Raw genomic sequence first — 14,393 nt, 5'->3', positions numbered from 1 at the left:
ATAACAACCATATAGTAAAACCATAGATATAATTTTGTACAAGAACTATATACATAGGGCTAGACTATACATAGTACGGTATATGATGTATTAGTAGTTTTGGCTTGTGTATACAGACATACTAGTAAAGTGGCATCTTGCCATATCAGCTGCACAAAATGTAGAAGAATTAAATCACCAATTTTCTAATTAGCTAATCACACCCTATTCCCATAATAGCGTTATAATTGTTCATTATGTCACTGCTAGAGTGTTTTACCTATTGCCGCATAATTCCTTTAAATATAATCATTTTGTCATTGACAGACATTAAGAGAAAAAGCAAGAACTCGCCACCCAGCTGAAGACAAAATGGAATTCTCGGGTTCATCGGTTGACAATGTTATTTACCTCATATATTTTCCAGTTTTTATTATTATTGGATGGTGTAATCTTGCGAATGACTGAATGAAAGTAATGACCCGGTCCAAAAAGATTGCAAATGACAAATTATATCTAGTCGAAGTGATTACAATACAGATGTTAACATTCTTTACCTTTATATATAATTAAGGAGCATGTTCCCCAAAACCATAAAAATAAAAAAAATCGAAACAGGTCCTTACATTTTTCACATGATTTCACTTCGTATTTTATTCAGTATTGTTCACTATTTCGTTCTGTTTCGGAGAAAACTGGGTGACGGTTAATATGGCCACAGTTGCAGCTCACATAGAGTTTTAACCCATCTTTCTTAGGATATGTTCACACAGCCTATTTTCGGACGTTTTTCGGGACCACAAGCGATCATCTGTAGGGGAATCCAGCAACAAGTGTTCTATTTCCCTGCAGCACCACCACAGGCGAAATTAAATATTACACAGTGGCCATTGAAATCAATTGGCTGTCCATGTATAGAGGTGTCAGGTCTTCCAAAGCAAGAAATGCTCTTTGTAGCCACTCTGGCTACTAGATGAGTGTCCAGAACAGAGGTCTGTCCTCTATTAACTCAGAATTCCCAAATAGGATTTTTAATAATTTGTTTTCTAAACCAGACAATCCCTTTTTCAACACTGGGTGATAGCCCTGTCGCAGGTTAATGAAGATCATATACTTTATCCCCGAGTTCTTAGTAATGCACACAACTAAAAATGGCTGAACAAAATGTATCTATTTCTTGGAAAGCTGTATAACACCTGTTGTGGCCTGTGGCCTTCCCTACAGCTCCCTCAGGGGTTGTCCTACAGATCTTTCTAACTATACATTGTGGCCTGTGGCCTTCCCTACAGCTCCCTCAGGGGTTGTCCTACAGATCTTTCTAACTATACATTGTGGCCTGTGGCCTTCCCTACAGCTACCTCGGGGGTTGTCCTGCAGATCTGTGTAACTATACATTGTGGCCTGCGGCCTTCTCTACATCTACCTCAGGGCTTGTCTTGCAGATCTGTGTAACTATACATTGTGGCTTGCGGCCTTCACTACAGCTACCTCAGGGCTTGTCCTGCAGATCTGTGTAACTATACATTGTGGCCTGCGGCCTTCTCTACAGCTCCCTCGGGGGTTGTCCAGCAAATCTGTCTAACTACACATTGTGGCCTGTGGCCATCCCTACGGCTTCTTCAGGGGTTATCCTGCAGATCTGTCTAACTATGCATTATGGCCTGCGGCCTTCCCTACAGCTCCCTCATGGGTTGTCCTGCAGAACTGACTAACTATGCAAATGTATGCAGATGGATGGCAAGCCACAGAAAACTGTAATGACAGCCATGCTGGTAGTCACCCAACTTTGCTAGACATAAAAATATGGACATTTTTAAGGATTTATAGTCACTGGTGATTTTATTTTTTTTCTTATTTAGGGCCAAATGCCTTTTAATGACAATATATTTACCTAGGAGACGTTTCAAAAATGGATCCATAGGTGTTGCCAAATATTTTTCCTTGGCTTGTTCTTTAGGTGTGCAACACGTCAATGATACAAACCGATCGTCAAATTCCACTCATCTGTCAATGTTGTGGATTATTTCTTAAAAGACTGAAATTGGCTGCCTAGGATCAGCTTCCCATCAATCTTACTCACATAGGGTATCGTGAAGGAGACTAAAAGAGGCGCGCTGGAGGGGGAGCTGTGCCGCTCCTAACCAGGTGATGAAGCAAATGTAAAAGCTTCACTCTATCTATATCACAGCCTTGAGTGAAAGATATGTCATTTTTTACATTTCCCCAGTACTTGGTATGCACTTAGCATCTTACTTCTCCTACTTCATAAAAGAGGTCATTTCTCAGGCTTAAGCAAATGCTGCTGAGATGCCCGTCTGCTCGTTTCCCCATCCTGCTCCAATAATGCCACTTGTTTGGGTTGATTTTTAACAAACTGGAATTTGCGTTGCATGGGGGTTCTACAATGCTTTTTTATTTGAGGATCAGGAGATATAAAATAAGTCAAATTCAAGTAAGTCATGCTGTCTTTATCTTCGAAAACACGATCTTCCTTGGCAGGAGACAAAAGATTTTATATATATATATATATATATATATATATATATATATATATATATATACACACACATATGGTTGTGGTTGTCAAGTTCACTTTTGTTAATATGGACATATAAGTTAAACTGGTTTACTGACCTGAATAGCGTGGTTTCCCTGATTTCAGCGCTGTTTTCCTTTTTTCCCTAGACTCCCCCATTCCAGAGATATGGCCCACTGTTGTGTTGGCTCACTATATGCTAATTTGCTCTAGTTAGACAACAGGACGTGAACTAGCCTGAAGGTGCCTCGCGCTGATTGGTCAGCATCAGAGGCAGGGAAGCTAGCTCCACCCTGTTGGCTAACTAGAGCATATAAGAAGTCAACACAACAGTGGGCAATATCTCTGGAATAGGGGGTTCCAGGATAAAAATAAAAACAGAGCTGGAATAAGGCAGTCAGCGCTATTTAGGTTAACTAACCAGTTCAACTCATATGATCTATTGACAGGTCCCCTTTAAATAGGCATTTGGGTTTTCGACATTGTTTCTAGGACCCTCCTTCTTCAAGATGCACACACAACACTTGTCTATTATGGAAGTAAAATGATGAGGACCTATTATATAGGAACCTTAGAGTTGACCCATAGAGGAGTAGACCTATGAAGAGTTGCATGCCAAGGTTCCTTGCCTTCTGAGGGTATGTTCACACGCTTACTAAAAAACGTGTGAAAATACGGAGCTGTTTTCAAGGGAAAACAGCTCCTGATTTTCAGACGTTTTTTGAGCAACTCGCGTTTTTCACATCCATTTTTGGAGCTGTTTTTCAATAGAGTCAATGAAAAACGGCTCCAAAAACGTCCCAAGCAGTGACATGCACTTCTTTTTCGCGGGCGTCTTTTTACGTGCCGTTTTCAGAAAACGAGGCATAAAAAAACGGCCCTTCGGAACAGAACGCCGTATTTCCCATTGAAATCAATGGGCAGATGTTTGTAGGCATTCTGCTTCCGATTTTTCAGCCCTTTTTCGGGACGTTTACGGACCAAAAAACGGCTGAAAACACTACGTGTGAACATACCCTTAATGATCACTAGATACTTAAAGATGATCAGGATGATCAGCTGAGGTCATCACTATCTATGACCACAGGAAAAAAGACACATCTTAAGGCCACATGCACACGACCATAGATTTCATCCATCCGTAAATATTGTCCATAAATACTGATCCATAGTCATTCGTAAATCATCCGCATATACGGAACGGTGTCCATAAATACGGTCCGTAGTGCATTCATAATGCATCCATATTTACGGATCCGCAAAAAGAAGAAAACCACAAATGATATTCAATATATGAAAACCTGGCGTTGCCTTGCAACGCTTCCATAAATGTGGAAGGCTACGGGTGCACATTCGCAGCCGTCCGTAATTACGGAAGCGCCCATAGACTTTTATGGGGAGTCCGTAACATAATTACAGACAAAAAAAGGACATGTTCTATGATTTCTACAGCATGGACACCCATCCATAAAAATACGGTAAGGTGTCCGTAGCCCATAGAAATGAATGGGTCCGTAATTACAGATCGTAATTACGGATGAAATCTACGGTTGTGTGCATGGGGCCTAACTGAACATCTACAATATGCCACCTTCTCCATGCCGTAGTTCAGTGGTCTCCAACCTGTGGTTCTTCAGCTGTTTAGACACTACAATTTCCAGCATGCCAGAGATTGCTGTAGTTTCCCAACAGCTGGAGAGCTACGGGTTGGAGTCTACTGGTGAAGATCAATAAGAGGAAAATGGATGGTAGACTTCATTGTCGGGTCCTCACAGCAGCAACAGTGGTAGGTACACGAGTATATCTACGGAAAATTTGTCCAACAAGAGATAATTGATTGAAAATCAATGGTTAGCACTAATTTATCTAGTACCATAATGGTCTTCAATACTTTAAAGGGGACGTAGTTATTCAAATTGGCTCTTGCCCGGTTGTCCAGGTATAGAAAAACATGGCTGATTGCTCCTGAAAATATCACACAACCTATCCACAGGTTGTGTGCGGTATTGCGGCTCAGCCTCCACTGTTTTTGGAAGAAAGAAGCCATATTTTTCCAATCCTGAAAAACCCATTAAACTCTATGCAGAAGCCGACACTTTTGGGAGAATGTTTTAAGAAACCAAAATACCAATTGACATGTTCTTGGCGGGTTGGAGGACATTAGAGTATTCGGCATAAAATTTATGACAAAGCAGGGGATATATACAAAATCCACTGATGATATCACTGAAATTAGTCTATATCTATTAGTCTTTATTTGATGGATGGCCTGTGGACTTTTTCTTGGAAGACTTGGTTGTCGCCATTTAACAAAACATTTTTCAAACATTTTTGGACGGACGAAAGCAAAGTTCCTTAGATATATCTTCTCATTACTGGTAATTTGGATTTTCATATTTCACAAAAGCAAATACTTCATTACTAATGTGAACACAGCTTTCAGTAAACCATCAAGGATGTAGAGCATGGCACCACCATAGTCATCCAACTTATGCCAGATCGTCCTAATATCATATTATCCCCGGTAACTCGGAAGCCACACAATACATTGTAAGAAATTAAATACACAATAATATATATGTATTGGATGTTCTCAAGCTTTTTATGACAACTCACCATCTACACCTAATGTCTATGGGTCTTAACAAGGGAAACCATCATGGACTCCATCAACGCGGGACCCATTCATAAAGGAGAGCTCCAGCATTACAAAAAACGTAACTAATTAGGTAGCATGAGATATAGAGATTGCCATTTGTCCCATGTCACCGTGATGTCAGAATGTGTCATCCGAGGTGTAAGGACACACAATCAAGACGCTACCAGCACTGCTACATCTATAGATAGATATTGTTCTATATGGGTTAAAATCTTCTGCAGGGACCCCTGGATTTCATGGTACAGGGTGCTGCCCTGAATTGGCCTATAAAGTAGCCCTATATATGTAAATGTCTACTTTGAAGTATTGATGTTTAACACATCTCTGTACTGTGAATATTAAAATATTCTTGAGAAACGTAAAATGACATATACAGTAAACATATAGTATAAAACTGCATTCCCCTACATATTATGTGTATATCTCATGGTCAAACTCACAAGTTACATTTATTCCAATGTTATCTTGAGAAGAGCCACGTTAACCACTGCCACATAACGACCATCACACCCAACGTGAATATAAAGTTAACAGAACTGAGAGAAACTTAACCAAACACATCCAAAAGATTTACAGACCTAAATATAACAATAACACGACCAACCCTTCTTACACCGAAACTGCCCTTTGGTGAAGAAAATGACAGATGCAGCAGAGCTGAGTTTGTAAATCGTGAACACAAAGCCTCTCTTATGTAAAAACATAGACTAAGCATGGTGATTTTATAACGAGTTGTGGCAAATAACTGACGCAGCTCTGCTGCATCTGTATGGATATCTCATAATAGCACAATTATGGATTTGGTTGCTGACTATAGATTTTTGCCAGTCTATACACCTTGTTATAAGTAATTTAAAGCCAATATATATAATAGTTAACTATGTCATAGAAAATATAATATAATACATGAGTATAACACACAAGTAAATCTAGTTTAACCTCTTACAAACCAAATACTATCATATACGACAATTGTTAATAATAATTGATATGTCCGTGGTATCATTCTGAAGAAGGGCCGCTAACCATAAAGTCACCACCACTCACACCTAGTATATAAATGTTTCTGGGGGATCTCAGAACTGGACATATGTGAGGTAAAGGGGTGACCGTGGGGGGGGCAGAGATTCTCCTATACTTCCCCTTAGTCATCCCATTGAACAACAGTACAATGGATCTCTCCCCTTGCCTAAAATGGCCGATAACAGGGAATAATAGCTTACATTCCACTACATGGGCAAACTTTAGACTTGAGGTTTAGTGGCCCATTCGTGACCGCTTTACATAAAGTTCTTTAGCAGTAGGAGATGTTAGGGTTCCTATAAGTTTTTGGGGGTCGTATGAACTGTAGTTAGCGCCAATCACATCCCTTGACGCACAATGGCCGGTTGGGATATCGATAAGCTGAGTCATAATGGTGAGAAACAGCAAAACCTGAAGGCTCCTTACCTGGCCGGTGAAGATGATGTTGAAAGCTCTGCTGATGGAGAGATCCCTGACAGAGGAACAGCACACAGGCACTTATCCAAAAATATACGACCCAAGACATTGCACAGACCATCGCCATTCTCTAGATGAAACATGGACATGATGAGTTATTATTCTGACCCTTCACTTCAGGGAGGATCCACAGAGTAACAATTAGAATATATTGAATGACCCAGCAGTCTGCTCTGCTACCCCACACATAATAATAACATAAAGGTTAAGAGAATAAAGACAGCCCAGGAAAAAGTCAAGCCAGCAGCGACAGATGAACCACTTACAAGTACAAATGGCTCTCTAATAAACTCACTGTCTGCAGTTTTGTGTCATAACAAATTTACAACCTCCTAATAAATAAATGATAATAGTAGATTATGAATGCACAGATGTAGCAGAGCTGAATTTGTTATTGAACTCTTCCGGGCTGCGTTGTTTGAATTAAGATAAATTTTACTTGCAGTCATATGTGAATCTACAGATAATGCATTGTGATCTAATAAGCAATTTGCAAACTCAGCTCTGCTACAGCTAATAAACCCAATCCGCTTCACTTGTTAATAGTAGCTGAGAGGTGTCCAGACTTCATAAGGTATGTTCACATGCAGCAGATTTGTTGCAGACTTTTCTTCAACTGACAATCTGTTGTTTCTGCAGCTTGTGCATACATTTCTGCAACAAATATACTGTGTGTGTTCTTACCCATATATATTCAAAGACAAATTACTTATTGCCTGTGTCGATAGATAGATAGATAGATAGATAGATAGATAGATAGATAGATAGATAGATAGATAGATAGATAGATAGATAGATAGATAGATAGATAGATAGATAGATAGGTAGGTAGATAGATAGATAGATAGATAGATAGATAGATAGATAGATAGATAGATAGATAGATAGATAGATAGATAGATAGATAGATAGATAGATAGATAGATAGATAGATATGAGATAGATAGATAGATAGATAGATAGATAGATAGATAGATAGATAGATAGATAGATAGATAGATAGATAGATAGATAGATAGATAGATAGATAGATAGATATGAGATAGATAGATAGATAGATAGATAGATAGATAGATAGATAGATAGATAGATAGATAGATAGATAGATAGATAATTATTTTAGAATGTTTCATTATTGAAAATTTTCATAAAAGCAAAGTGTGAATTATGACCCTGATGGACATTTGGCCCACATTTGGAATTTTTTTAGACAATATTTATCAAAACAGATTTTGTAGCCACCTGTAGTATTATCAGTCCACTACTCTGTACATCATCTGATAGGATATTATTTTATATCAGCCAATAATTCAGGGCTCAGACACTTTCCATATTCAGCCAATCACACGGCTATGGCTCCTTATTTAATAGTGCAGTAGTCTGAATGAGGATATGGCATGCCAGTCTAAAGGGGACATTTTTTTCACACTAAAATGCTTATTCACGTGTAAAAAATGGTAAAACCTCTCCCTGACCCTGGAGGAATTGCCCGGCTAGTCACTGCGTAACCAGATGATGCTGGAAGATATTACGTGGCCAATGCAAACCATTATTTACATCTAACTTTACATTTATGTATTTGGCATTTTGGATCTATACAGTCTATATAAGAGATAGATCGTATATGTGTAAATATATATATATATATATATACACACACACACACACACACACACTTTGTACATATGAACGGAAATTCTATCATTTAAAAACATAAAAAATATTGTTTTATATATATATATATATATATATATATATATATATATATATATATAATACAACATTATTTTTTATATGTTTTTAAATGATAGAATTTCCATTCATATGTACGAAGTAAAGTGTACTATGAACTAGAGAGAATTTCTTTTTTTCGTTATTGTGTCTTGCTGTGTGTGTTTACAAGATATGTATACAGTATGCATGTACATGTTTCGTTATGTTTACAAATATTGCATACATATCTGTAGATAGATCAGATGATGATAGATAGATAGATAGATAGATAGATAGATAGATAGATAGATAGATAGATAGATAGATAGATAGATAGATAGATAGATAGATAGATAGATAGATAGATAGACTAATTATGCCTATCTATCTATCTATCCTTGTTAACCTGCATTTTTTTTTATATCCCATACATTATATACGACCAGGGGGTTATGTAATCTCTGCACTGGACACATGGACAGCAGCAGTGAACAGCGACCACATGAAGTTGGTAAATCAGAGAGAACTTATCAAGAATTCACACTTCAGACCCAGCTTTCCCAATAATAATATATAACAACACAGCAGAGCTGGATTTGTCCAGTGTTATAAAGACAAGTGTATCTGACAAAAGACATGGTGTGATATCCCCATGTGTTCAACAGTTAAATGACAAATTCAGCGCCACTACATCTATCTATAGAATCTCCCCACACATTAGGCTACATTATTGCCATGAACCACATCGAGGTCTCCTTATCCATCAACTTGTCCCATATCTGCTGCTACCTGCCCCCCATAATACACTAAATCACCTCCTGCTGCTTTCCCCAGACCCTATATAATATCTGATCAATAACTCATTTCATGGCAGCTCTTCTCCCTCCTTGCTGTTCATATCTCATGTTATCAGATGACTTTTAGCACCTGCATTGTGGCTTCTTCTTACCTGAATAATCCATCCAGGGGCAGGGAGTTCCAGGGGCATTCATTGGAATGATCTAACACTTTTTAAAATCCATTTGCACCAAAATAAGCCTCATTGAAGCAAGCTTTTCCCAAATAATCTTCTTGCTGAGGATTAGTACAAGGTGCTGTGGGCTCTGCTGTTCACTCCTACAGGATTTGCACAAGAGGAAAGAGACATCACAGCTCTGACTGCGTTGTCAGGAAAAGTGTCCAGGATTTGGAGGGTGGTATCTTGTTCATTTTCCTCCCTTTAAATCCTTTTCCAGCATCACCTTGTTGTGCACAAAGCCTTAGTTGTAGCAGGACAGATCCTTCCCTTGCAGTGAGGATGAGCCTCAGTGTAGAGGAGGCAGCAGCTCTCTATGTGCTGCCTATAATGTGAATGCTGCCTGTGACTACTCTGTGCATTCCTCCTCTGGATCCTATTCTATGTCTTAAAGGGGCACCACACTATTTCTCTTGCAAACTGCCCAGCCTCCTGTGACTGCCCACAAAACTTCCAGTGTCAGCTGAAGTGTCTCATTACCCAAATCGATTTCTTTGCTAGAGACACACAAATTCATTTGAAATATGTGCTCTATTACTTGGAAGCATGTAGTAAGGATGAGGATGTCGGGGAGCAGATGGCAGATGAAGCTAATTGTGCATGCTAGTATATACATGGGTTCTCTTGAATGTAGAAAATAGATGTCACAGGCTTAGTCAACACATAGACAAACAATATACACACATATACAGTATATATATATATAGAGAGAGAGTTTAGATAGATAGATAGATAGATAGATAGATAGATAGATAGATAGATAGATAGATAGATAGATAGATAGATAGATAGATAGATAGATAGATAGATAGATACTCTGATGATGCCTGTCTACATATATGTATGTAATATTTGTGAACTATAGATATGAGAGAAAGATAGAGATAGATAGATGATAGATACTTTGATTATGCCTATCTATCTATCTATCTATCTATCTATCTATCTATCTATCTATCTATCTATCTATCATCTATCTATCTATCTATCTATCTATCTATCTATCTATCTATCTATCTATCTATCTATCTATATCTATCTATCTCATATCTATAGTTTACAAATATTACATACATATATGTAGACAGATAGACCGATAGACCGATAGACAGATAGACCGATAGATAGATAGATAGATAGATAGATAGATAGATAGATAGATAGATAGATAGATAGATAGATAGATAGATAGATAGATAGATAGATAGATAGATAGATAGATAGATAGATATGAGATAGATAGATAGATAGATAGATAGATAGATAGATAAATAGATAGATAGATAGATATGAGATAGATATGAGATAGATAGATAGATAGATAGATAGATAGATAGATAGATAGATAGATAGATAGATAGATAGATAGATAAATAGATAGATAGATAGATAGATATGAGATAGATAGATAGATAGATAGATAGATAGATAGATAGATAGATAGATAGATAGATAGATAGATAGATAGATAGATAGATAGATAGATAGCACTCCTCACATTCTGCCCTGGGTGATTTTAATTAGTTTCATGCTGGTTCCTACCATCCCCAGGTATATATATGTAGGCTTAGTCCCAGTTCTGGTTGTATGTGCAGAGTAGGTTCCCACCTCATAGAGGTCGCCTTGTCGTGGCAGGGGGGTTCACACAATTTGAGCTCTAAGAACCTCCCTATTGTAAGTAGATTCACCAGTAATGCATATTTATTTATATTTAGCGGCTTAGGTGGCATTAGTGTTGGCAGTGCGCTATCGCCAATTTCTTGTGTGCTGTAGATAGATAGATAGATAGATAGAGATAGATAGATAGATAGATAGATAGATAGATAGATAGATAGATAGATAGATAGATAGATAGATAGATAGATAGATAGATAGATAGATAGATAGATAGATAGATAGATGATAGATAGATAGATGATAGATTAAAAGACACAATAACCACATAATACACAGATGCATAACCAAATGCATTTATTTATGTACATATGTAGTTGGGACATTCTTCCCTCTATCTCTTTATATATATATGAATAAAGATGGAACAGTTTTTTCACAGCTCAACATATCGCAATGTGTTTTCTTGCTCTGGAGAAACTTCCCTGACCTGCATTAGTACACATTGTGTAATGCTTAATTTCTCCTGTGGTGGTGCTGTGCAGGGAAGTTGGAGACTTACTTACACAGATTACAGCTGATCACTGGAGATCTGTGATCTGATGATTGTCAAGGGACCCTTCTAACAAGTAGACATGGTTTTTAGCAACCCCTTTAAATGTGATAACCACGGTGGTTTAAGTTGGATTAAGGGTTAATGGTAATATTTCAGGTGGTTTTAGAAATTATTACACATTAATCTTGGTGTTTAAGGTTAGTGAAAGGGATAATAGTAACATCTTTGGGGATCTAGGGTGGTTGAGGGGTTAAAGGTAATAGACCAGGTAGTCTAGGGTGAATAAGGGATTAATGCTAACTTTTCTGGTGGTCCAGGTTTATTAAAGGGGTTGTCCAGTGCCTAAACATTGATGGCCTATCCTCAGTATAGGTCATCAACAGCTGATCGGTCGGGGTCCGACTCCCAGGACAGACACTAATCAGCTGTTTTGAAGGGGCAGCTTCCCCTTCATTCCTTATTTGCTTGTACTGTGAATCGTCGATACACTTGTAGCGGCGGTTAACAGTATTACAGCCAATGGGAGAAGGCTGTAATACTGGGAACCGCCGCTACAAGTGTGTTGGTGATTCACAGTACGATCAAATAGGGATTGAAGGGGAAGAAGCACTTGTATGAGCGATGCAGCATCTTTAAAATAGCTGATCTGCAACGGTCCCGGGAGTCGGACCCCGACCGATCAGATATTGATAGCCTTTTCTGAGGATAGGCCATCAATTTTTAGGGGCAGGACAACCCCTTTAGGTTGTTAATGGTAACATCCCAGGTGATCTAGGGTATTGAAGGGGTGAAAGGTTTCATACTTGGGAACAGTGGCTTATTTATCCCTCTATGAGCCCAGATCCTGGAGATCCGGATGGCGCCTACTCCCTGGACTAAAAAACAGTCTAAGGCCCTGTTCGCATGGAGTTTTTTGCACCGTTTTTTGGCATGTAAACTGCGGCAAAAAACGGCAAGTGGGAAAAAGAAGCGACGTGCCCTTTCTTTGAGCGTTTCCGTCTCTGACCTCCCATTGACATCAATGGGAGGCAGAGAAAGCGTTTTCGCTGTGTTTTTTGCCCGTGGCACTCAATGGCAGGTCAAAATCTGCCTCAAAATTCAGAAATTTGAGGCAGATTGTTCCGCCTTCAAAAAAACTCTGTGTGAACAGGGCCTTATAGAGCTCCCTAAGGAATTGCAATTGGAGTTTTTGTCAGTTTGCCTTTGGGTTAAACGCCCTATCACTTCATATATACACTGAATCGCCACTTTATTGGAGACCTCCATCTAGTAGGACGTTGGACCTCCTTTGGCCTTCAGAACCAAAGCAATTCATGATGGCATAGATTCAATTAGATGTTGGAATGGTTCTAGAGGAATGTTGGCCCATGTGGACAGAATAGTTTCTCGCAGTTGCCGCTAAAGTGTATTCTGCCGTATGGTAAACGGCTGCCAGGAAGGGATGAACTTGGTCGGCCACAATGCTTAGGTAAGCCCTACCGTTTAAACGTCCATCCACAGATATCAGAGGACCCAGGGTGTGCCAAAAAAACATTCCCCACACCATTAGGCCTCATACACACGGCCATGCCGCGGGCCGCATTTTCGTGCCGTGCTCCCATACAAAGTATGGGAGCACGGCCTGTAAAAATCGAAAAGTAGGACATGCTCCATTATTCCCGGCACGGTTCTACGCACGGACACCTATCTGTAGCAGTATGGAAAGGTATCCGCGGCCAATAGAACCAGGCGGGACCGTATTATGGTCCGCAATTACGAAGTTTTTTACGGTCGTGTGCATGGGGCCTCACTCCACCTGCACCAGCTTGAACCGTTCACACCTGACAGGAAGGATTCATCAATTCATGTTGCTTGCCCCAAATTCTGACCCTCCTATCAGCATGGGGCAACAGAAATCTGAATTCATCTGACCAGGCAATGTTTTTCCACTGCCCAGTGATCCAATTTTTGCACTCTTATGTCCACTGGAGTCTTGCCTTTCAGTTTCCCTTAGATAGCAGTGGCACTGGAACTGGTCGCCTGCTGATATAGCCCATCCGTGCAAAGGAATGACAAGTTATACGCTCGGACATTTTAGTTGTGGCACCAGCGTTGTATTCGGCTGCTCTTTTCTTGGTGTGATCCCCTTGATCACACCATTCTCGATATACTCTTGACACTGTTGCACAAGGAAACCCCACAACATTGTCAGTTTTAGAAATACCTGTCCCGGCTAGTCTAGCACTGATGCCATGCCTCGTTCCAAGCCGCTCAGATCGCTTAATTTTCCAGTTCTAATGTGGATTCACATTGAAACGGAAAACCTGCTCATTTGATTTTATGGTGCGTCCGGTGTCACGTCTAATTTCCATAGAAGGAAGCGCCAATTGTGAAAGGGCAGATGTCTCTAATAATGTGGCCATTCAGTGTATTCTGTAGCGTTATGGGAGAGCCAGCTGCCCTGAATATGATGTCATCAAATTCTAATTTTCTTACCCCCCCCCCCCACCACATATCAGGTAAACAATATAGCAGCAATAAGATGGGGGATAATATTTGCAGCCCCCCATGTTTTGCTACAGCTCCGCTGTGATTGACAGGACACTCTAGAGCACATATAGGAGACCTGTGGCTTCCCAGCTGTAATCATACAAGTATCATCATGCTCTATAGTCCTCCATCCCTTATTCCCTGCCAGGTAAAAGCTTAAAGTAGATGTAGTGAAATTGTGCTGTCCCTGCTGGTGCAGCGCACGTCGCCCAATGCTGCAGTTCACAACAGCTGGAGAACCACAGGTAACTCAACCCGGTTTGATGTCTTCAGGAGCTTTAAATAAAGGATC

General features: G+C 39.5%; 1 protein-coding gene across 5 annotated transcripts in view; it reads right to left on the bottom strand.

Annotated features, from left to right (window-relative positions):
- The window catches only part of TAFA1 (TAFA chemokine like family member 1), a 289,251-nt gene extending 279,386 nt beyond the window's left edge, over positions 1-9,865 (bottom strand). The window contains exons 1-2 of one of the 5 annotated variants that reach the window (XM_075834010.1): positions 9,337-9,865; positions 6,624-6,744 (exon numbers count right to left, since the gene is read on the bottom strand). In XM_075834010.1, coding sequence (XP_075690125.1) covers positions 6,624-6,744; positions 9,337-9,375 — 160 coding nt within the window. In that variant the 5' untranslated portion in view covers positions 9,376-9,865. The remainder of the gene's footprint in view (positions 1-6,623; positions 6,745-9,336) is intronic. The other 4 variants (XM_075834008.1, XM_075834009.1, XM_075834011.1 and 1 more) reach the window with 4 other exon arrangements.
- Between the last annotated feature and the right edge of the window lie 4,528 nt (positions 9,866-14,393).

Source organism: Rhinoderma darwinii, chromosome 7 (assembly GCF_050947455.1).
Source record: "Rhinoderma darwinii isolate aRhiDar2 chromosome 7, aRhiDar2.hap1, whole genome shotgun sequence".
Lineage (NCBI taxonomy): Eukaryota > Metazoa > Chordata > Amphibia > Anura > Rhinodermatidae > Rhinoderma > Rhinoderma darwinii.
This window is presented reverse-complemented; position numbering and strand designations above follow the sequence as displayed.